Consider the following 25,007-nt stretch of genomic DNA (forward strand, 5'->3'; position numbering starts at 1 on the left):
GTCTGGATCCGGACACTTTTTTAACATTGCTTCAGGGCACTGATAGGTGGCTCCTTTCGTCTCTGCAGTAACTCAATAATGCCCCCCGATGTGAGAGAGAAGAGCTGCATTTAAGCACAATACCTGCACGTATGTACATTTCCTAAACTTCTCCCACAACCAGCATGGAGTCCTGAAACAATTCATAAGTAAAAGTGTGCCAGAATATAACTTGGAACCCTATTATTATGGCAAACACAAGGAGATGTTGGACGGGGCACTGAAACTTGTCAGACACTTACCCCCAGTCACAGATCTGGGTTGAATCCATCATCATTCTTAAGCTCACTTCACCACCTCAGTTCAGGCCCAGCTATATGCAAATCAGTCTTGACTCTGTGCCTCATGGGAACAGTCCAGCCTGAACTGTCAGGCCAGGTCTACCCCGAAACAGAAAAAAGCATCCTGGGACTAGTTTCAGGGTAACACCCTTCATCAACCAAGCTAGCTTGAATCCAGTGGCAAGTGAGCAAGGGACCCACGTCTGGGCATACCCCACCAACTGATGGTGAACAAAGCAAACACAAGGAGATGATGGACGGAGCACTGAAACGTTTCAGACACTCACTCCCAGTCACAGATCTGGGTGGAATCCATCATCATTCTTTAGCTCACTTCGCCACCTCAGTTCAGACCCAGCTATATGCAAATCAGTCTTGACCCTGTGCTTCATCGGAACAGTCCAGCCTGAACTGCCAAGCCAGGTCTTTCCTGAACCGGAAACAAGCATCTTGGGACCAGTTTCAGGGTAACACCCTTCACCAACCAGGCTAGCTTGAATCCAGTGGCAAAGTGAACAAGGAGCCCACGTCTGGGCATACCCTGCCTCTCAAAAGGGGGTGGGCTGAGAAGTAGACTCAGTTTATGAAGTCCTGCTTCACCAAATGGCAAAATGGGCCTTTCGTTGGATCTGATTGCCAGTGCTCTAGTGATTTGGGAATGTATGCAGCCTGACAGTCGCGTAGAACTGGTTCCCTGCTTCCCAACTCTGTTGTGGCAGTCTCTAGTGGACTATCATCAGGGGTTTTCTTCCAGGCCAGCTCATAGCCGGTTTTGATGCATTAGACTATCAATTTTGACAGGTTCCTTTCTACACCTCCTTCCCTTTCTTTGCTCCATGAGAATCCCTCAAATAGCTGATCATCCATATGATGATATTTTGTGTGGTCACTGTACAAACTCAAAGTACTTTTAAGGTCAAACTGATGGAGAGTCTCCTCTTCTTTCAAAAGGTGATGTGGCCCAAAAAAACAGTCACAGATTGGCTGACATGAAAAGGAATGTCAATTGTGGGTTTTAAGCTGCCCAGGTCCTCAGCACTAATTTGTCTAGAAAGATGGTGGTGTAGCGCAGCTGCAGTGAGCGCACCTGCAGTTCCCTTCTTCAGCTGGATCTGGTAATCAGGAAAACTATTTTGAGCACCAGTAGCAGCAGTAAGCAGCTGTGCATCAACTCAAAACCCATATACATAAGAAATGCCCGCCTTGGTGGGAGCATCGTAACACAAACAGGGTCTGCGCTCAGCATGCGCAGCTGCTCAGAAGCGCATGGATGTAGCGGTATTGGCTAAAAAAAACTAGACCGCTAACTTCTGAGGGATAATGCGGTTGCGCAATAGTCCCTTCTCTCACTACCAAAAGGAATTGCTCTCCCGTTGAGTTGTAAGAGAGGAGCATCATAAAAGGTCTATTGGAGTGCAAAAATGGATATTAATAAAACAAAACAAAAACCAAGGGGGTCCACACGCATGTAGATTGAAAATTATGCTACCACCATTTACTAATGAAAAATGTGCTGGTTCCTTAAAAAACAGTAGTGTTGTCCACTAAAGGTCAGTGTCAATTTGTTAATTATAGAAAGGTGAACAAGGGTGCATGCTACCAGCCTTCATAGGAGGATATTGAGCCGGTTCGCTCACTCGCAGTAGTAAAAAACAGGAAGGACGGGAAACATATAGTGTTACTCAGCGCAACGTCCACTAGGGCGGGGGGCGGAACGCTACAACCAGGGGTCGGTGTCATTCTAGCACCCCGGTCTCGTTTTTGTCACCCACAGCATGTCTGAATATTTAGGTGAGCTGATTCCAAGGGATACCATCATTGAGACCAATGGTATCCGTGCCCAGGCGAAACACCCAACGTTGATCCTTCTCCAATAGGCCAGTCTCTGATGGTAACTGTTCTATGATCGTTCATTGCAGGTCATCTACTGTGTGGGTTTCAGACAGGTAATTAGAAGACATTTTTGTAGTGCGCTTTTTACATCGTACTTTACTTTTGTGCTCTCCGATTCTGATTTTGGCTGGTCGAGATGTCATGCCAATGTATTTAAGCCCGCAGGGGCACATAATCATGTACATGACGTTGCGGTTGTTACAATTGGTGAACTTTCTTTGCGCCCAAGTACTGCCATTCCTGAATTTTATCCATTTACTCTTCTTCGTCAGGGGGCATGTGCTACAAGTGCCGCAGCAATAGTGTCCCTGGACCGGTTGTAGTGTGGGATTGTTCGTATATATGTTGCTGTGCCTGTACATGGTCGTGTGTGGACCAACATGTCCCTGAGGTTCCTGCCTCTCTTGAGTGCGAACAAAGGTTTCTCCAGGTGTAGGTCACCACAGATGAGGGTTCTCCAATACTTGTTCACAATCTTAGAAACCATGTTTGAATGGGTGTTGTAAGTAGTCACGCAAATGGGTCTGGCGTCTGTATCTTCGTGAACTTTGTCTTCTAAAAGAGTTTCCCTGTTATTATTGCATGCCCTTTTCATGGCCATGTCTATGATGGGTGCCGGGTACTTTCGATGGGAGAGTTTTGTTTTCAGGTCTGACGCTTGTCTTTTGTAGTCACTGAGACTGGTGCAGTTTCTCCTGAGGCGAATAAACTGCCCATAGAGGAGATTGTCACGTAGGTGGCGTGGATGGAAGCTGTCGTACAGCAGCAGACAATTCTTTAACGTTGGTTTAAAGTGTGTGGTTGTCCTCAATAAACCGTCTTCTGGGTAGCTATTGAGATCCAAGAAAACCAGTTGGTCACGGGATGCTGTGCTAGTGAATTTTAGGTAGGGATTTTGTAGGTTGAGCCACTCCATGAAGTGCCCAATCGATTGGGTGTCACCCTCCAAGATGACCAGCACGTCATCAATGTACTGCTTCCAGGTCTTGATGTTATGCCTGAAAGGATTGTCCTGATGGAGAATTTTGCTACTCTGTAGATGATGGACATAGAGACCAACTAGGCTGGGAGCACAAGTGCTCCCCATGCTGCTGTAAGTCGAGAGTGGTCTCATAGAGAAAGAAGTACTTCGTTAGTGCCAGGGAAATGCATTCCATGACTAGACTCTTTGATGTCTGGTACAATGGGTTGGAGTAAAGGACCTCCTCAATGATGTTGAGTGTCTCGTCATGGGGCAAGCTGGTGTACAGGCTCTCCACATCAAGGCCCAGGAGCATCTGTCTCTCAGGGCCGGGCTGTATCACCGAGCCATAGGTTGACTGACTGGGTTGCCCAAGCAAGGCTTAGACCATGTGGCCATTAGAAAATGATGACCACAGTAAAATAATTTTACAATACTTTTAAAAGTAGGCAAATGATGCCCTTTGAATAACTACTGCAAAATAGGCACTATCTTTCACTAGTGGACAAGCTCAGTCTCTGGATCGAGCGCACTGACATTCTGTAAATACAGGTATACCCTGTCATCTGAATAAATAGGGGCAAATACATTGCCCACTTCCTCATCCGTATTAGTGTTGTGGGAACATTTTGCATTTTCTGGACTGCATCAGTGTCAGATCCAAATATGGTGTGTAGGTGCCACAGCAGAGCCCAAGGATTGGAGCCTTGCAGCATACTGACTATTCACTCTTTTGTAATTACGTAGCATGAAATAGGGTGGGAGTGGGCAGACAACCGCTTGGTGTAGGAAACCAGTGACCTATCCGAGTCCTTGGCTGGGGTTGATGGAGTCAGCATTGGAGTTTATAGAGTAGGGACTGGCATAGACCTTGGGGTAGTAGTGGAAGTCTTACCTAACACCAGTATGGGCCCAGAAATGGGGCAAATGGGGTCAGATTGCACCGAGGGACAGGTTACCAGTGGAAGTCCAATTGAAGTCCCTTGGAGATCATGGGTCCCGAAGGCACCCCAGATGAAGCGAGACACATTTGAACGAGCTGCAGCATGCACTTTGTTAAGGCAGTTATTTTCTGCTGAGTCAGTGAGGGCCTGGGGAATTAAGGAAGCAACAGGACAAGTTGCGGAATTGGCTGAAAATAAGAAGACACTTGTGGGATATAATCTTTCAATTAATGCCCTCAACCCTTCTCGTCTGATTTTGGTTGGATTGGACTGGGTGCTGCTTAGCATTCTTGGGCTTATGGTCTTTCTTCAACTTCAGGTAACTGGATCACCTTTGGGTGCATAACTACACAATTCTTTGCACAAATTCGAGTAGTGAACACCACGGCCGGACTGAGAATGCAAACCCGCCCTGGCAATTAAGCTGGACCGGCTGGGGGGAGGGTAGGGGGTTGAGGGGTTCTGTTGGGAAAGACTGCCGCTGCTTTTGTCACAGGGGGCCAATATTGCAGCATTGCAGCAAAACCGACCCCCACTGCTCCAAAACCGCCCCCACCACTCCAAAACTTGCCCCCCACCCTTCAAGCCGACAGGGAAAACCCCGGCACTTGCTACGGCCAATCCGGCCCTGGTGAACACAGCATAATCAACAAAGACACGTGCGAAATCTGCTTCCTGTAGGTACTGCACAGCTTCAATCATGTCTTTCTGCGGGCACATCATATGAGGTATACTGTCTGAAGTTAAATTTAGAGCTGTTGGAAGACCCACAAAGTTGGGAGTGGAGCATCATATTCATGTCATAGGGCGCTGAAAGAAAAAAGCAAACACCAGAGTTCAGAGGTGGCACTTATGGGCCGCACAGATCCATCCCTTCCAGGCAGCACGGAATATTGCCGAAACATTCCCCAGATCCAGTCTGGCATGTGGAGATATTCTAAAGGTGAGAAATCTACAGTTAGAAGTAGTCATCAGAAAAAGTAAAAAGACCGTGTGGTTAAGTGATGTAGGGACCATGTGCAAACCATAAAAAACACCATGAAGAAAATACTGTGCTTTGTTCCTTATATGAATGCAGGCACAGTGGTGGAAATTATTTCTCTACTTAAAAATCACAGCATGGCGTACCGGAACGATCACAAAAACTGTGTCTCAAAGCTACAAACACTGCTGAATGAAGCAACTCATCACCTGGTACAACATTTCTTGGGACCTAGCATTCAGAGGGTCTTCAATTGGTTTTCGGTGCAGGGTAGAATTATGTTTAAAGTTAAATATTTCAGCGAGGACAGATGTGCTTATATTTGATAGGGGTCACATGCAGACAAACAACCAACTAAATTCTGCGGATGATTGGATGATTTAAATGACCAATTGCATTACTGGTATTACCTAATCCCAATGCCTGTATTCAATGTCTTGAACCATGACGTTCCTATATCTAGACCTACCAAGGGTGTGTTATACTGTATATGTCTAAACATTTGTCTGGCTCATTCTTAGGTTTGTTTGGTTGTCTTGGAATGGGGTATATTTAAGTACTGTAACAAGACCTGGCTTTTTGAAGCCAACAGCCAGCACAAAGAAAGACAATTCAAGGGCCATACACTGCATAGAAAGTATGAGACCTAGGCCGTCTCTCTGACACCTATCTAGCTCTGAAACCCCATTTATACTGAACAAACTTTCTAATAGGAATTAGAAGTGTACTAAATAAACATCAATATATCAGTATATTTGCCAGCTAATACTTTCGAAACATCAGGTATAATTTATATTTGTGGGACTGTATGTTTAATATTCAAAACAAACTCTTGAAGTTTAAGCACCCACTAGGGACCTAAAATTTGCAGAGGCACTGTCTGTATCCACCACAACATTAATCTATGAAAACCTAACCAAAAGCTTCTTTCAGTTTTAGGACACCTCTCTGTAAAAACTTGCCAATCTCAAGCCATTTCTCCAAATTCAACTCTTGTGTAAACCTTAAATGTTTATGGCCCCAAATATAAATTGCAAAGTAGAATTTCTATCATAGTCAGAGGGAATCACAGTGGCTGCGCTCGAAGAGAAAAATCACAGTTGTGATGTGACTGAGCTTCTACAAGACACAAACAATCCAATCTCCAAAGATGAACTGAACTCTGCAAGGAATTTATGACCCACCCTTGGGTAGGTTGACACATGCAGAAAAGTCTTCCTCATGGCATGTGGCATACAAGCAACGATTAGTCACATCAAGAATACAGTCAATTAGAAGATTAGGAATTCAGCCTCCTCCTCCAGGGTATGCTTTGCTCCCCTTCACACACGGCAACCCAGGCGGTCGGAACACTGCCCTATCTGGACTATGGAGGGGAATATGCTGTATCATTCAGTCAGGAAGACAGGTGAGGTTTGGAGAAATACAGATCCCTCCATAGCAAAATCAACAGCTTCCTCCACCAACAGCATCTTGCCCAGACGTACTGACCTTAAGCCTTGCACTATGCGCATCAACCTTCCACTTACTTACTCTACATGAAGGCCACTTTCAGAGATGGCAGCAGAACAGGAATGGAAAATCACAGGGGGTCCTGCCTACTCGGTCTTCTCTGCTTCTCAGTGAAGGGAGGATTACCAAGACCCAGTGCGATACCATTTAACTCCTATGGTCAACTGCAATGTAACAGATCGAGATATGAAAGCCGCGAAGGAGAGAGACTGATATTTATGAATTGAAAGGCTCCTATGGTATGCTGGAATACCCCAAAGAAAACAAGTGATTATACATATATCCCTTTCTCAACTAAATTCAATATCTGCCCAAATGCCCCAATCAGAGTGTCATTTATTTGCTGAGATTTAGGCCTGATTTTATATTTGGTGGCTACTGAAATCCCTGTGATTTCTGGAAGAAGCTCTATGTATGAAGCTGTTACCGCTGAATTTCTTCTTCATAGGAATAGAATGGTCGAGGTAATTCAGCAAGAAGAGTCTCCTCTAGAAATTGAAGGATTTTCTGTTACCAATTAATTATTTTAATACGTACCAACTCCAGAGATATTAATATCTCTGCAGACACTTTGTGTCCCGATGACTTTAAAGTGAAAAGGAATTTTCAATACTTTACAATATTTAGAGTCTCTCAACTTTTTATGGGTTTGTGCCAATAAATATACATTTCCATGAATTATGAACTGGACCTTTCATACCTTTAATAAATGGCAGCTGTGGACGCCAAAACGTCCAGCAGCAAAGCTGCTGAGCTTTGCCAATATTCTTACCAAAGGTGATACAGAGACCATACATAGGAAACACTACTCCCTCTCCCTAGCCCACACCCCGCCAAAGCAGAAGCAGCGGACGCTATTTCTCCTACCTGGCCGCAAAAACCTTAAACAGCCTCCCCATCCACCTCAGGACCTCACCCACCCAGCAGGAATTCAGGCACAGACTAAAGACCTGACTGGTCGATTAACTGCGACCAGCAGAAGCCACTCCTTCCCGCCCCCATCACCCCAGCGCCTGGATACCCTCGTGGGTGATCAGCCGTGCTTTACAAATCCTAATTGACTACCTACTTGCCTATTGCTGTAACCCTACTAGCTTTGGGGAATGTCAGCTAAATCGTGTCAATCTTTAATTTTCACAATTTTAATGATAGAATATCCTTCAAAATGATGCAAGGCGTATTTTAGGCAATTCAGACATTTGTGGCATACACAATAGAAAAAGCCCCACCACACAGATAAATTAGCCACAATTTACATGATAACCCAGTGTTCAAGTCTAATGCTTACACAAACTTAAACTCTATGTAGTTCAACATATTATGTACATGTAATGAAGTCTACACTCCTTTGCCTTCTGCTCCCTAACCTAACAGACATATGTCTTTGTTAGGTTATTGAGTGGGAGGTATAGCAGACAGGTGCTCTCAATCCACTTCATTTTCTTTGCAGCACAGACTGAACATAGAAAAAGCTGGATAATTTGCCTCCTTCCTTCGTCAGACTAGTAGTTTTGTCTAGCACAGAAGCTTGGTTAAATGTTAAAACATCCTCTCTGTTTGCAGCTTCATGAAGCAGCTGCAGGGGTCTGCTGGATGATCAACAACTTCATTCCACCCTCCCTAGGGCTGGAGTCCTGTGTTCAGATCACTTGGCCTGCCACAGGCAGCCTTTAAGAAGGCGGGAAGCGAGGTACTGCAGGCTACTGAACAAATGTGGAGCAGTGACACGACCACTGGGCTGCCAGACCTTCTTGCTGATTGATTTTCTTAATAACGCAGTTTAGGAGCAAAAGAATACAGCTGAGCACAGCAGGAAAAGTCTGGGTTCTTCCTTTCAGCAGATTAGACATTGCGGATCTCCATACATAGTCGTAAAAACGTTGTCTGTTGGCGCATGCCCGACTTACCTCAGGGATACAGTCCTCGTGGGACACCACCCTCACGATGTCATCCAGAGGTAGGAGAGAGTTGCACTTGATCTCAGTGTACACGTTCTTGCCCTCCGTGCATGCCGCTAACAGCTCCACCAGGGAGATGTGGTAGGCCAGCGGCCCGCTCTCGTCCCGGCGATCCCGCTCCGAGCACATCATCTGAAGGAGGACCGGGAATGAAGCTCTGTCGTTGTAAAACACCAGCACATCTTCACCACCATTGATTAACTAAAATGGCAATGTGGAAACTCATTAATCACCATCATCTAAAATGGAAGATAGTCATACTTTTCTTTACACTACTTGTATTTTTATGAGATGTACATGTAACTAAATCTGCAACACTACAGCTTAAATTCAGCAAAATGTAACCCACTAAAACACAACTGACAACACTTACATTCAGACACATTAAAATAAAATAAAAACAACCAAACTGCTGTAGTCTCTGCTTTTTAAAAAATATTTGCACTTAGATTATATTGCTTCTGCACGCTTAGTTTCATACAACTTCATAGGAACTGCTGCTCGCTGTATGTCCATAACCCTGCCTCGCCAGGAAATACAGGTCTGATCGCCTCGCTCCCCTTTCTTAGTGTGTGTCCTTAGGCAGTTTGTTGCATTTTGTGTAGAGTTTAAATATCCATCTGAATCTATTTGTTGCAAGTCGGTCCATTTCAAAGCTATTTGGTAAACTCAAAACTTCAGAATTTAAGTGAGGAAGCGGCCGTCTTGTAATTAAGGGTGGGCGTAGTTCGCGAAGTAGCGCTACGCGAAGCTACGCGAAGTGCACTTCGCACTATGCGAACTTCACGTAGCACTACGCGAGCTGCGTAGTAGCATGTTTGCACTGTGCAAGATGCGTTTTCAATAATTGCACAGTGCGGGCAAGCATCCGGCACTGTGCAAGCATTGAAAACGGCATCTTGCACAGTGCGAGCTGTAGTTTTCTGCTGCTCGAGTAGATTATTACTCGAGCGGCAGCTTTCTCAACGCGAACAGGTAGTTTCTCATTGAGAGCGGTCGCGAGCATGCGCAACCACTCACAATGAGAAACCTGACCTCCTCGCGTTGAGAATCTCGCCGGGATGTCATTTTGCTTGCTTGCGGTCGCGAACATGACGTTCAGGACCGCGAACAAGCAAAAAATGACCGCTGCACTACGCTACGCTGCACTACGCATGTTCGCACTGTGCTACGTGCAGCACGCGTAGTGCGAAGTTGCGAAAAATTCGCAAACTCCGCGAGCGTAGCGTAGTGCTTCGCCCAGGGTTACTTGTAATGCCTCATTTGTCGATTGCCTGACTTCCGACGCACATCCTTCTTGTGTCACAAATAATCCACAGCTCTACACATTTACTCTTGAATTCTTTCAGAAATAAAATAAACCACGGGCTCTTTACTTCAACGGGTTTACACTCAAAACAGAAGGGCTGCAGGGAAATCTGCAAGAAGCGTGGGAAAAATGCTAATACCGGCCCACAGTCGCACTAAACTAAACTGAACGCCCGAGTTCAACTATCACCAAGAGCATTACCCGCCAAAACCATTCTGCCACTAAGAAAATTAACAAAACGTGGTACACTGATCTTTTAACAGCACCATCTGTGATGGCTCGGAACAGTGGCCAGGAGTAAGATATGGCGGCAGTTGTAAAGCAGGTATGTGCCTGTGATAACCAGCCTCACCAGGGGCGGTCCCTTCGCTAAGGCAGAGGAGCGTCGCCCCACAAGAAAAATAATAATACCGGCGTGTTATTATCATTGTATTTTTCCCTAGTAGCTCTGTAGTTGAGGGGCTGCCCGCAGAGCAGGGCAGGAGTGGTAGGAACTCTCCAAGTGCGCATGATGGTTTGGCCTGCCATCTGGGGACGATCAAACAGTTATGCACAGTAATGCACAGCCTGGGTGAAGAAAATGCACAGGCCCCCAGTCCCCATCTGAGCACCAACAATGGCGCTCCGACCAATCATAATGTGGCTATTAGCAACGTTGTGATTGGCTAGAGGAGTCTGGAAGCCTGGGTGCTTCCTGTTTCTGCATCATGGCAAGGAGGACAGGCGGCTGCTGGTCAGGTAAGTTTAAATGGTTTTTTTAAACACCCCACTCTTCCCGCCCCACCACTGCTGGTCCGTAGCAGCAGCTACTGCTCATATCACCTTATCATCGCCGCCCATCTATTAGAGATCTACCCATTGTGCTGATTGGTCACTACATCCTGGAACATAATAAAAAGACTACTTGACGGGTCGCTGATGAACATTTACCCTCTGACTTACAAAGCGCAACAGGCTTCTTTATGAGTGGGCTGGAAAATGGCCATATACCCCATCCCCTCTTATTACAGATAGCAGAGGCACTGGCAATACCAGGAGAGAGGAGTACCTCTGGGTCTTGAGTTCGTCACTGAGAGGTTCAGTGAGAAATGAGGAATTACAAGTGGAATCTGGAATATCACGCAACATTCTCTCACTTACTCCCCTTTCACCAGTGCTTTAAATGAGACTACAGAAGCACAGGTACTCACTATTTAGAATACCTTTTTGCCCCAGAGAAGTGCAGGTACTCTTCTATTAAATGTATTGCGGCAGAGCTGAGAAATGCAGGGACTCTTATTTTCAAATTAAAGAAGTGCAGGTACTCAGTATCAGACAGTACCTGCCCATTTAAAGCACTGCCTTTCACATAGAATTACATCCTGAGATTTCAACTGCTTTCAATGAATCAGGTGTTTAGGTGAAACACTCCCGCCAGGAAGTGTTGCAGTGAAATGTATAATCCCAGCAGGGCCAGTACCATCATTCGGGAAATTGGGGCACTAGTAATGAGGCCCTATGTGTTATAAAGTACTAGTAAGGCATTAGAAGATTTTACTAAGTTTCTTAAGCAATCTAGAAATATCATGCAAAACACAAATGCATATACTATCACAAGGATAGCTCTGAAACATAAACGTTTGACATACCTCGGTCATGACAACATCTTGACTTTTTTTCACGTATTTTCCATCCACCTTGACCACGGTCTGCAAAAACCTCAAGTATTCCACATGACGGCCATGGGTTTCGACACAATGTACAAAGTGCTGCACCACTCTCTCGCTCACTTCATTACACAGATGGTAGTTGTTTGTGAAGATGTGCCGCACGGTTTCAGCTTCCAGCAGCTGCAGGCAAAAATTACTACACTTAGGAGCACATTTATAAATCATATATAAATGATTCACTCATTTTTACAGTTTTCATTTACATTGTACAGCCAGAGAACTATATTTCATAGATATTGCACCTAGCTCACAGCTCGTCTTAAGTAGACCAATACAGTTCTTAAGTGCTCTGATTCGATTAGACACTGGGATTACGTCAAAACAGTGAGTTTATTTCAGTATGGTGGTAAACAGCACAGCATAACTAATCAAACTGGTAGGGTGGGACAGTGTCAAAGAAATTTTGTTTGGATGATCCAGGAAAATCCACTATACCCCAGTACAATATGTTAAATACCATTTTCCACACAATACTTAGGACCTGATTATTATTTGGCAGATGGGTTACTCCGTCACAGACATGACATACATAATTATTGCATATGCATTATATCTTGTGGCACTTATAAGAAGGCTGGATATCCATTGGGTTGTGACAGAGTAACTTGTTCAACAAACTCTAAATCAGCTGCATGTGTATGGTGGCCACCCTTAATCCATGGCAATTCTAGCCCACTACAAACGTTAAGGACTTAACACTTTCCTTAATGTATGAAAGATGTGTTCTTTTTCCAAAATGGTGTTGTATTTTGCATTCTGTGTGTTTGTTACACCCTACGCCATATGACCGACTGTACTGTGGTGCCATGTTCTTGATTTGAGGAGTGGTCTCATTTTTCGTGATCGCAGGGCCATGGGAATGTCCTTCCTCCATAGTTCCTCTCTACGTCAGTCATGAACTTCCAGCTTCTGAATTCACCCTGTTCCTTTACCCCCTATTATCTCCCCACCCTCAGAAGACCAGACAATGCTATCTTTTTTTGGCATACATGTAGTGGTTGCATATTTAAAGCATCATAGTAGCACTGATAGACTTGAAATAGCATGGAGTCGCTTAGGAGGCTAAAGTCTGCCAATAAACCAGGGAAGGATGAGTGACAGTAACCACAAAAGAATATGGATAGGTAGTAGTTTAAATAATCAAGAAACAAATTAACAGTGATGATACGTAGAAACTCAAATAGCAAGCCCCCATGTTCAGAGATGTTTGAAGGCATATGCAAAGTGGGCTCTGGCCTAGGGCCCATCCTTTCAAGGGGGCACCTTGGTATTTGGTCAGGATTGGGTTATCTCATTAATTTATCTAACTAGTCAAGCTGTAATAACTACCTCTACCTCTTTTGGTCATAGAATGTTGGCAGGTATACCACAGCCTCATACAGGGCTGACCAATGGTCCATTAACATGCCAATCTTTCAAGGCAATCCAAGGGCAACTTGAGGAAAGGAGGGATGTTAAACTGTTCAGGTGCGGATTTTAAATCAGCAATTGCCTATCATTGGTTGTCTTTCTTTTACAATTACTTAACTTTTAAGGCACAATCACCTTGTGTGATTTAGCTGTAAATTAATCAAATTTAAAGTTGTTGGGAACAGGGGCTCCCAAACTCAAAGTTGTTGGGAACAGGGGCTCCCAAAATTAGTTTGGCCGATGTCCCCAAAGGCCTTAAGCTGTACCTACCCTGTCCTTTTGACTGACATCAATTCAGACACTGCTAACAAATGTGATGGCGAAAGGTAGGCATGATTATCAGTAAGGACAGGTAATTGGCACAGGGAAGGGCATTTACAAAAAGTCTCACTTTAATAGAGCAAATACATCATGAAACCTTGAAAACTATAAAATGGTGTGCTGAGGTAAGTAGCTGAAGAATTTATTATTCCTTGGAGCAACTATGAAAGAGATCATTCAGTTACCTAGGATATAGGATTACTTAGCTATTTTGGTGTTAATCTAACTAAGGTCTTAATCAAATGTTCATTTAAGAAATTCCTTGTCAACCTCCCAAAAGCTAACTGGCCTTCACGTAAGGGAACTAACCAGAGAGATGTAACTGGATGGAAGTTGGTAATCTTATCATGGCTGGGAACACAATGGTAGCCAAAATTATCATGATCGCCGTCTGTTGTATCTCTTCCAAACCATTGCTCTTGCTGTGCCCAGAGAGGATACCATCCCTGTAGAAGAAGCTTTAAGACTTCATTTGGGTGAGGGGACCCCAAAATCCAGGTGTGAAAGCCCACATATCTGGATATATTAAAAGGCTGCAAATCTGAGACTGCTGTGACAGAAGTGGTCAACCCTTGAAACTTATAAAATGGATGCACATTCCTCATGCAATTGCAAGTAAGGCCTGAGGGATCACTGGTTGCTATCTAAACCATCCAGATCCAAGAATGTAGTGTTATCACCTGAACTTTACAGGATATCTGTAAGTCAGTGGCTTGCCATTTACAACTGACCGTATTTCCTTCACTGCTCACCCTTACACACCATAACCTTGAATTTGCAGAAGCCATGTGAAGGAAATTATACAGCAGCTGGAGTGGGTGGGCGGAACTCGCACACATTTCTAGATGTGATTGACCATGGAAAGATAACCGGCTCAACCCATAAAGGCATTTTTAGCCATAAACTTATGTTTACATCCAATGCACACTGAGTTGCATTAGCTTAAGAATCCAAGGATGTCCCAACAATGACCCATAAACTAGGGACTCATGCCAATAATCAGGTAAAATCATTAACACTTAGATTTACTATATGTACATTTTAACCATGTGGATATCCTGGAAATCTTACCTGGATCCCACTGTTGCGGATAAACTTTGGATTAGGTATGTACAATAGTTAAATTCATAATTCAATCTGACAGATTGAATTATTGCCTGCTGGTCACAAGGCTATATTCGTACCAGTAAGGTAGTAGCAACTGGAAAATGTATGTATTTTGACTTTTAAAAAAAAAGAAATTTAAGAGCTTCACATCATCCAAATGGCAACTTCTACAGTTTGCAAGCTACTTAAAGAAGGGGATGCAAGTCAACATGGTCCTATCTGTAGGACTTTGGAGAAGTGGCCTTGAACTAGTTTACAGCAACAATGAGGTCACGGTATAGGCCTACTACATCAAGTCGATAATGAAATCGAAGAGCGGGCATCTTATTAGTATCGCCCAGTCTGTGATGAAAGCTGCCAACCCTTTTGGACTTACTGATAATTATGAATGTTTGGCCTTTCATGAGCAGCTAGAAGTACCTTTATTTTAAAAAAATACCTTGTTGTAGCCCACCTGCACTCTGTTTTGGGCTTTACAGCTAATTGGGGACATCATGATGCTAAGATTGTGATAATTCTAAAACTAATAAAATGTTTAAAAACATTCGGTAAGTCAGGTCATGCAACACCAGGGAGCAGCAGTTTTGCATAGCATCAGTGCCAACTCAGCCTTTCAGCCTTTGAATCTTGTTAAAATGAGTACTGCCCTTTTGCCAATGTCAGTGTGTCCGGCAGAGTACAATGACACACAGTACCAGTCTTCTAGCACACAGGAGAAGAAATGTAAAACACCTTCTTTTAAAACACATAACGACCCTCTAGAGCGGGTAAAGCAAAGTATCAGCGACCAATCAACACATGATTTTCTATCGCCTCCAAACAGGTGCGCATCCCTACTTACGCCAGGAGTGAGGAACAGGTTCAAATGCTTATGAAGAAGAACTTGATTCTGAGGATTTCCACGGCAGAAATTCTGAAGGAATACGTGGGCCAGATTCATTATTTCATTCATCTTTTCATCGTTCTGCATTAGAGACGGAAACATATGCAATAAGTACACTTTTTGTTATCATTCAAACCTTGACACATCTCATAAATGTGCAGACTTTGCTCGACGGATTAAACCCAGCACCCCGCATTCTGCGTTTTTCATCTGGCATGAGCAAGTCAGCCGTGAGCCAGCTCTGACTTCCCTGAGGGCACGCTGCAGAGATGAATGGTATCAGTTTAGATAACACAAGGGCATGGCCGAACGTTAAAGTGGATTTCTGAATGTGCCTTCAATCCTTTAACCTTTTGCAACCAATATGCACTTCGCACAGATACCGCCTGTAGTGTACTGTACTTGGGAGATCAAAAGCAAGCTACATAACGCAAACCACCCAACATCAAACCCAACTGTGTTTCAGCAACATATAGGGCAGCTTAATCCTGACTGAGCATTAAGATCTCAATCCCCCGAGAGTGGAAAACCCACAGTGACCCTAAATGTGTCAGTATCTCGCTTTACTATGAAGAATGTCCACTTCGTTTTACCTTCTATAGTCTATTTGCAATAAACAGACACAAAACAACAAGTTAATTAGGTTTCTGGTGGATACTCTATCTAACCACAGATTCCTCACCTTTATAATGCTCCGAATGCGCCAGACTGGATCTGCAGGTTTTCCATACCAGTGCTCCTGCGTGCCACCAGATGGTGCCGTGCGGTTCCATGTTAGCATTGGTCTGCCCAAGAAGTGACAGAAGAGTGGCATATAGGCACCAACCCTGAGTGCCAACGCCAGTTTCTTTCTGGACTCTTTTTGCGTACTTAGACGTGAGGGGGACCAATTGGAGACACCAGTTCTATAATCTGGGACCTTTTTTAAGATTGTAAAAAGAGACCAATTCACAGAATGGGGAGGGTGGACTGGCATTGAGTAATCTGCGGTTAGATAGGATTATCAACCAAATAGAGCATTCCCAAAGGTACGTAACTTGTTCTTCTTATGGGTACTTATCATCGCAGATTTCTCAGCTTCAGTAACAAATGTCAAAACAGTACCTCCCAAAATGGAATGTCTGTGGAGAGGGCTAAGACCGAGTAGTCCTAAAGGACCGAACCAGTGAACTGCTCCTGCCGTCAGATCTAGCTGTCACGGTAGCAGTGCTTTGTTATTATGTGCATTGACACCCACGTCATGGCCTGACAGTTGTCAATAACAGACACTCTACATGTCTATGATGTGGTGGCAGCATTGGCCCTGGTGGAATGGACCCTCAGACCTTCTGGGAGCTGCTTTTTGGCCAATGCGTAGCAGATCCCAATGCAAAGAATGATCCACCTTGACAGAGTACTTTTTTGTACTGCACAAAAGCACCACAGAAAGCGGACTAATAGTTCTTCATTGCAATTGGTGTAAACGCTTGAGGTTCTTTTGGGAACCAGCAAATGGAGTCTCTCGTTTTGAAAGGGGTGAGTGGGGTCAAAGAACATGGGGAAGGTAATGGATCACCCAACATAAAAATGCATTACACCTTTCACCAAGAGGGCTGTATGGCCCTCAGCATCGGCTTGTCTGGCCCTCAGCATTGGCTTGTCTGGAAACAAAAGTGGTATAGGGTGGTTGCACCGAGAGAGCCTGGCGTTCACTCAATGGATGAGTTGAAGTGATTGCAGTGAGTAAGGCAGTGGTGACAGAAGATGCAACGAGCAGCTGTGCATCGGTTTGAAGGGGGTACACATGAGAAACGTCAAGATCAAATTAAGGTCCCACTGTAACATCACAAATGGTTTGGGAGGAAAGACGTGTGTTAAATCTTTAATAAACCACATCACAACAGCTGACTGAAACAGGGACGGAAGAGTGCAGTAAATGCAAAAAGGCTGAAAGGGCAGATCGAAAAACTTTAATAGTACCCACCACAAGGCATTGCAGTGCACAAAACAAAACAAATAACATGTATGACCGTTTGTCTTCCAACGGGTCTGTCCTGCAGACACCACACCATGTGTCAAATTTGTCCCAGAGCAAATTCATGGAAGAATGCCCAGCAGCCAGGATGACATCCACAACTTCATTTGACAAATCAAATGGTGTTGTCTGTCACACCTCAATCTCCATGCATGGAGGTGTAGATTGAGTAGGTTCGGTGGAGAACCCTGCCCTGTTGCCATGGCAGAAGATCTTTCCTAAGTGGTAACCTGATTGGAGGGCAGACACTAGGTTCAGAAACTCCTGGTACCACAGTCTGCTGGCCAATTTTGGGCCTCTAGGATAACTTGGGCCTGGTTGTTCCTGATTTTCAAAAGAACTCTGGGTAGGAGAGGCAGAGGCAGGAATGCATTCAGCTGTCCTGTGTTCGACCCAAGTCAAAAAGTATCTGCTTGGGAGAATCTTCGTGGAACTCAAACATGCAAATATTTTGAACACTGCACATTCTCTGCAGTGGCAAAAAGAGCTAGCCAGGATTCTCCCCACTTATGGAAGCTAGCCAGGATGCTCTCCACCTCTGGGTGCAGCTGCCATTCATGATTTGCCAGAAATCTCCAGCTGAGCATGTCCGCCCTGGTATTTAGTGATCCTGCCGGGTGGTTAACAAGCAGGAAGATGCCTTAATGTTACAATCACCTCCAAAGGTGCAGAGCCTCCTGGCACATGATCTAGAACCCTACTCCTCCCTTCTTGTTGCAGTACCAAGTGGCGGTAGGAGTCGTCAGTGAGAACCTTTACCAGTTCCTTCCTTGATGGACAGGAGGACGGCCTTTAACTCCAAGTGAATGGTCCACAACTCCAACAGACTGATATGAAGGGGGTTTTCCACCGGAGTATAGAGTCCTTTTATCGTCACCTCTCCCAGATGACTTCTCCAGCCCAGCAGTGATGAATAAGTCACAGGCAACAACCCTGGATGGGTAAAGGAAATGAGTCCGCTGCTGGTCAGGGTGTGGCCCAGCAGCCACCAGTTCAGATCTTGTGCAGTCTCCTCCGATACCTGGATAACTTCCAACATGTTTCCCCGGTGCTGGGCCCACTGAGACTTCAGATCCCAATGCAGACGCGGAATAGGCCACCTGAAAAAATATAAGCAAGATGGTTGAGGTCAACAGGCCAAGATGCCTCAGGCCTCTCATGAGATTCAGGACCGCAGCTGAAATATCAAATGTCCTGGACTGCACTGTGTCATCTCCTACAGAAGCAAGTCTCAGTGAAGGAGTCAGGTGTGACTTTGGCTCATTGACAGAGAACCTCAAAGATGTCAGGAGGTTGTTTATGACTGACTGTGGTGAGCTTCGCCTTCAACAGCTAGTCACTGAAGTAGGGAAAAACTGGTATCCCAAAACTCCGAAGATGAGAGCCGAGCACCACTATCACTTTTGTGAACACCCAAAGAGCACTGATCAGTCCAAAGGGGAGCAGGGCAAACTGACAATTGTCCTGGGCAAACTTGAAACGCAGGTAATGTCTGTGGGAATGCAGGACGTTCACAAAGAAGTACATACCTTGCAGGTCCAAGGCTAACATCCAGTTGTCCGAATCCAAGGCAGGCAGGTACTGGGCCAGTGTGACCATTTCAACTTTGTTCTCCCACAGGAAGGTATTCAAATGGCAAAGATCTAATGTAAGACAAAAGTCTCACTGTTCTTTAGCACAAGGAAACAGCAGGAGAACCAACCCATTCTTATTTCCAAGACTGAACCCTCTCGATGGCCCCTTTGGACAGTAGATCTCACACCACTTACAATGAGATGGATAGGTGCCCCTCAGATAGCTTGTCTGATGTGGGATGGAGCTGTAGTGGGTCAGAAAGGAACTGAAGGGCATAACATTGCTGGATGATTTGGAGGACCAATCTCTCAGAAAGTTTGGATTGCTATCCTGTTAGAAAATGTTGGACCCTGCCACCCACAGGGTAGTTGTGCACATCTTAGGGAAAACTAAAGCAGTTTGAGACTGATGCAGCACACAGAAGGGCGACGTGGAATATTGGTGCCCTTGGGGACCTGCATATTGCCTGCCTGATCCCCAGCTACAAAAGTACTTGTGGCTACTGGAGCAGGGGTGGAGTCATGGGGAATGAATTAGGATTCTTCTTGCTAGTGAAAGCTTGTAGCATCAAACTCTCAGGCGAAGAATGCTGTGTAAGAAAATCGGGGTCGTCAGGCGCTGGTCTGTGGTCCGGTGAGCAAGGATTAGGCCATGTGCCCAAAAATGTCTGCTAGGGCCTCCTTGAATAGGAGCACAGGCTCAGAGGATGCAGGCCTGAGTTGTAGAGCTTGGGTAAGGACATATGTCTTAACTTCAATAGGTCAGCAGTACACCTAATTACCACAACTAAGAAGACCTCTCTTTCATTGGTCGCCCAAGGAGGGAGACATAAGCTTTGCGCCAGGGGAAGTGTCATCCACACTGACCTCCTGTATATTCATGAATAAAGTGAAATCAAGAGCATGTGGGAGTAAATCATCCTCACATTGTCATCTCCGAGTGGTTGTAAACTCTAGTCGAAACCAAAAAGATGATGGTACCTCTGAGGATAGCTCCATAATAGTGTTAGTGCATTGCCTGGATCAGGTTGTACAGGAAGTGGGTGCACTGGAGTAGAATAAGACTGCAATCTGTCTGGATCGATACAGATTTGGCTCAGGATTGGACACAATAGTTGATAGCGCAACCCTCTCTGGTGCAGGTAACTTTGGGACTGACATCAACAAAAGAGGGACAAGTGCAGGTCTTGGAGCCAGAATGGAAGTTGGCACCAGAGGCGGTGCGGAACTCAAGACTGTTTCCAGGGCCTCAGAAGGACAGATCCGCCAGTGGTAACATTACTAGAGACCTTACCGGATCCCTGGGACCTAAAGAAGGTCCAGAGGGACCTGGAGAGTGCCAAAAATACACAGCATGGCTTCCTTAGAGGCCTCAACCTGCTGGGGTGTTGCAGGTGGCCCAGGAAATTGAGGTTCATGGGGATCACCTGCGGGGTAGGCTACTCATTTGAGGATTGGGAGCGGCACCTGGACACTTCTCTTTAGACAGAGTAGTGGGATTGGTTGAGTACTACTGCACCTTTTTGTGCTTTCTCTTAGATTTAGACTTCTACTTACAGGATGACTTCAAAAGCAATGAAGACCTTTGCAGGATCAGTCTCGAGATTCAGAACGGGTCCGTACCCTGAACTTGGAATGGGAGCAGGACTTAAATGTGGTATGTGACTCCTTTCAATGTTTGGTGACATACAGCTTCTCTTCTCTGTCGTGGATTGCCTTTGGGTGCAGGAGGAAACACTCATTGCATGACTGAGACATGCCCAGGGCCCAAACATGAGCCCTTGTGCGGATCCATTACAGACATCTGTTTCCAACAGTCACGGCATGGTTTAAACTCTGTAGTTTTAGGTTGGAACACCATTCCCTTGCACACTGGATTTCAATTATAAAAAGTCGTCAATATTGACGAGAAAGGGAACAGAGGTCCAGAATTATGTTCCAAGGCATGAAAAGAAAGGAACTTATGTCGGGGGCAAGGGAGGTGATTAAATGCATCTCTACTTCGTCACTTCCAGGTCGGAACAAAGCCAGAGCGGAGCGCTGCGCCACCTACCAGGACACAGAAGCCCTGCTATGGAAAAATTTCAGATCCAGCCTGGCACCTGGGGTATGTTTCTAAAGGTGGGGAATCTTCGGTTAGAAGTACCCATCTCAAGCGAAGTGCATCATGTCAGGGTTAACATTGTTTTGTACCAGATCAATTATGTGAAAGTTTGTTGAATAAATACATTTTGTTTCATTTGCATGCAAAAGTGATACAATAATTGCCTCTGCCGCCAAAATATAGTAAGCTTTTTATGTTGCCAAGAACCGTCATCGGTCAACTCTACCAATTTTAGGGTTACTGCAAAACGTTAATTCACCTACATAAAGATGGTGCCCAAGATCAGGTATACAATTGCAGACTTGTTTGCTACCCTCACAAAGAAGCCTGGAGACTGGTGAAAAATCAGAGCTCTGCTCTCCTATCTTGAAAAGTGCAATACAAGCACTCAATCTGCTTAGAAACATAATGTTAACTATTAGTATATGAATAAACTCAGAGCAGGCACACTTCCACTGACAATTTCTACTCAGAGATACCAAGACTATTTCTATAAGACGTGTGTTTAATTGTGCACAGAAGGTTGCCAATGTATGGTTGTGCCTTTCTCGCTTATCTCATGGATTAAGTAACTCCTGGTAAAACTTTTGAAAGTTATTTAGAAAAGATTGCCAACATTTATGATCTGGTCAAAAATACCAGAGAAGATTAATATTTACTAGATGTATCAGTAAGTGATCAAAGGTTAGTGAATTGACGAGTGCTACACTGAAACACTATAGTTTTTCACACTTATTAGGAGACAACTGACGATTGCCAATATCAGCAGATTTTACAGTTCCAAAGTGTCTGATCTAAATTCTCAGAAACGTAGTTGTCCTGATCACACCAATTTGTCAAAACGATGAGTAAGTTAGAGCGAAATGAGCAAGCAAGGGAGGGAGGGAACAGGAACAGGAAGGCAGATACATCAGTAAAAAGAGCATCATACTGGAAGAACCTCAGTGCGGAGCAAGATTCCTATTGGCAAATCAAGTGCCACATCATATGGCTCCAAATTAAGCAACAATGACATCACGGATGGACAATAGCCATCACGTCATCTCTGCCCCTGAAGCAGGAGGTAGTAAACAGGTAGGACAAATCAATGTTAGCAGCTACATAACCAGTGCGCTCCTGAGCACCAATTCAGAGGAAGAAACTGAGAGCACTTCACCATTGGCATGGTACTGTTAGGAAAGCAACTCGCTTTACTATTGGTCTGGAAAGCAACTCGCTTTACTATTGGTCTGGAAAGCAACACGCTTTACTATTGGTCTTCACACAGCGGCTCGCTACTTTTAAAAGCAATTTGTGGCAGAAGCGCTGCGTCTCTTCTTCAGGCCTCCCAGGTCTCGTAGCGCTACCTTTTCATAGGGTATCTGCAGGAGGTCCAGCACCACCGCGTGAGCACCCATGTTCTTCAGCAAGCGCTGCTGCTGATTTCGGCCTTTCTTATTCTGAACACAGAGCTTACTGAGCCTCATCAAAATCTGAAAAAATAGAAATTATAATGTTAAAAACAAGAAGAAATATCAGTCGTAATAGGCTCGTAATAATAAGGCAAAGATGCCAGGTGTGTGGGTGTTCAGACCTCTTTGACGATCCTGTAGTTATTTGCTTTGTTGCTGTCAATCTGAGGCTTCTTGCTTCCATCTTGCATTTGGCTAAGAATACCCGGCTCCTGAAAGAACAACACACCAACAGATGCTCGGTTACATCATGGCAGAGCCCGTCATCTGCCCGTCCAATTAAAGCGAATATAGTTTAAAAACCAAGAAGCAACATCTGCCGTGATATCTGCTTATCAAATCTGTATTTAGCAACTTCAATAACCCTGCACTAAACTGGGGAAAATACTTCTGCATAACACAAAAGGGCGATAACAATGCAATTCAAAGTGAGAAGAATTGAAATAGTGTTTCATTTTATGAGAGTTTTTTCAAATGCGAAATCACAATGTAAGTTACTTTGAGAATTGTGTTGCATTTAATTTCTGTCAAGGAGGACTCTTTAGATGTCATTTTTCCATTAGCACATCAGTTTGACATGAACTGGCAATTCCTTACCAAGCATGAATAAACTGAGGGAATGAAATAGACAAATAATCGGTTCGAACAAAACTTAATTTGCTCGTTCACACGTTTTGCCTTTTTAAAAATAATGCAGGCTCACATGTTGACAAGCTGTGAATCATTTACTGGCCACAACTTGCCAAGACATGGTCCTTAATGCTGCCGAGCGTTTAGGCGACGAGCACGGGTGCAGTTACTGTTTTCCAAGGAGCAAGCAGAGATATTGCGAAGATTATTGTTACCATTGTGCCATTGTCCCAAATGTTCCAATACCCGAACTAGGGATATCCTAAACACCGGAAGTAGTAATCCGGAAGGTTTGGGCTGCCTCTGTCTCTAGAATCACGCAGCCACCGTTTCACCCCCACTGACGCATCTCTGCCATATTTATGTTAAACTTCGCACTTCCTGTCTCTAAAGTATGTCACCTCCGACCATTGTCCAAAATTGACTTGGCATGGGGATGACACCTTCAGTGAAAAAATGATGGCTCTACTAAAGAGACAAGCTGCATAGCAGTGTTCGACCCGACCCAGTGTGCAGGGCACAACAGTTTGAGATCAGAGTACACAACTGTAGAAATCAAGGAGGGCTTAACATCCTTACCAATCTAGTAAACACCAAGGCCCACAGAACAAGACCAGCTTCAACCAATCCATCAGGACACTTGTAAAGCGCACTACATACCCGTAAGGGTCTCAAGGCGCTGCAGATGATACCAGGGAACACAAAACTACTGTATGAGATGACTAGCCCCAGCTTTATTGCCATGCCACAGATCACAGCAAGAAGAGGTTCATACCAGATCAAAAAGCACATATAGAGTGCCAGGACAGCGGCACCCACTCAGGGTTGGATTAGCCAATAGGGCAACCCTGCGCCCACTTCATGACTAACCCGAGTGTTCACTCACTAAGCCCCTGCAGAGTGAAGAGTGCATTTACATTTCAGCAAACTCCCTCCACAGCGTACAGCCACTCCAGAAGGAGCTCACACTCTATTAACAAGCATTACGACCCCAGCACTCAGCAATGAGGCGAATTCATCTAATCAAAGATTCCACCCGCTCAGCAGCAACAATAGCTTTGCAGACTGCAGAACACCCACCCACCCCATCTTAACAGGAAGACAAGCTTCAGACCAGATGCATCAGAGAACCTACAATCTCCACTGCAGAGTACTCGCACCCCTGGCCCAAGACGAGCTCTGCAGCATAGGAGTACACACAAACCTGAGTACCAGGGCTGATATACATGCATGTGATATATAGTATAACTAGGTACCTTCCAGTAGCAACACATGCAGGGGAACTGTAATTTGGCATTCTATAAAGTATGTATGTTATTTCATGCAATTCAAAGATTACAGACAAAACAATATGTTTAAAGAAGGTTTGACTGCTAAAATATTTATAACTCTTGAGGAAGTCAAAGGAGGTGGATAACAGTAGTGCAAGAGAAGCTGAATACACTGATTTACAACAAATGGTCAACGTGCTAGTCTGGAATGAACAAAATCGGGTTTGCAGTAAAAAATGTGTCTACTCAAAAAACAGATGGAAAAAGTTGTGGGTACAAAAAAAAAGAAAGGTTGCACCCTATGCGGCAAAGATAAGCGTATTGGGAACCGCGGCACGTGGGCATTGTTTTTGGATTCAGGGAAGGATATCGTTAAGGGATGGTAACGGGGTGGTAGGGTTCAGTGATTATTAGCATTAACAGGTACTTAGAGGTGTTTGGGGTTCAGGAAAGAGAAGCTTTATGGAGTGGTGTGGGGTTTTTAGAGTTGAGGGATGGGTAGCTGTAAGGGGTAGTTAGGGTTTTAGGCTTCATGTGGGTAGCATTACGAAGTACTGAGTGTTTTAAGAGAAATAGAGGTTTATTGTTACCCTACTCAATAGCACTCATTTGATCGATCTTGGAAGCATGAAAGACGGAACTGATCTGACTGGA

The 25,007-nt window shown here is 44.6% G+C and overlaps 1 protein-coding gene across 3 annotated transcripts in view; it reads right to left on the reverse strand.

Moving 5' to 3' along the window:
- ITPR2 (inositol 1,4,5-trisphosphate receptor type 2) overlaps positions 1–25,007 on the reverse strand; it is a 1,735,249-nt gene that overhangs the window by 868,011 nt on the left and 842,231 nt on the right. For all 3 annotated transcript variants that reach the window (XM_078674117.1, XM_078674116.1, XM_078674118.1), the window contains 5 exons: positions 22,575–22,664; positions 22,348–22,473; positions 15,268–15,390; positions 11,508–11,708; positions 8,520–8,771 (listed from right to left, as the gene is read on the reverse strand). In XM_078674117.1, the coding sequence (XP_078530243.1) occupies positions 8,520–8,771; positions 11,508–11,708; positions 15,268–15,390; positions 22,348–22,473; positions 22,575–22,664 (792 nt within the window). The remainder of the gene's footprint in view (positions 1–8,519; positions 8,772–11,507; positions 11,709–15,267; positions 15,391–22,347; positions 22,474–22,574; positions 22,665–25,007) is intronic.

This window comes from Lissotriton helveticus, chromosome 1_1 (assembly GCF_964261635.1).
Source record: "Lissotriton helveticus chromosome 1_1, aLisHel1.1, whole genome shotgun sequence".
NCBI classification, from domain to species: domain Eukaryota; kingdom Metazoa; phylum Chordata; class Amphibia; order Caudata; family Salamandridae; genus Lissotriton; species Lissotriton helveticus.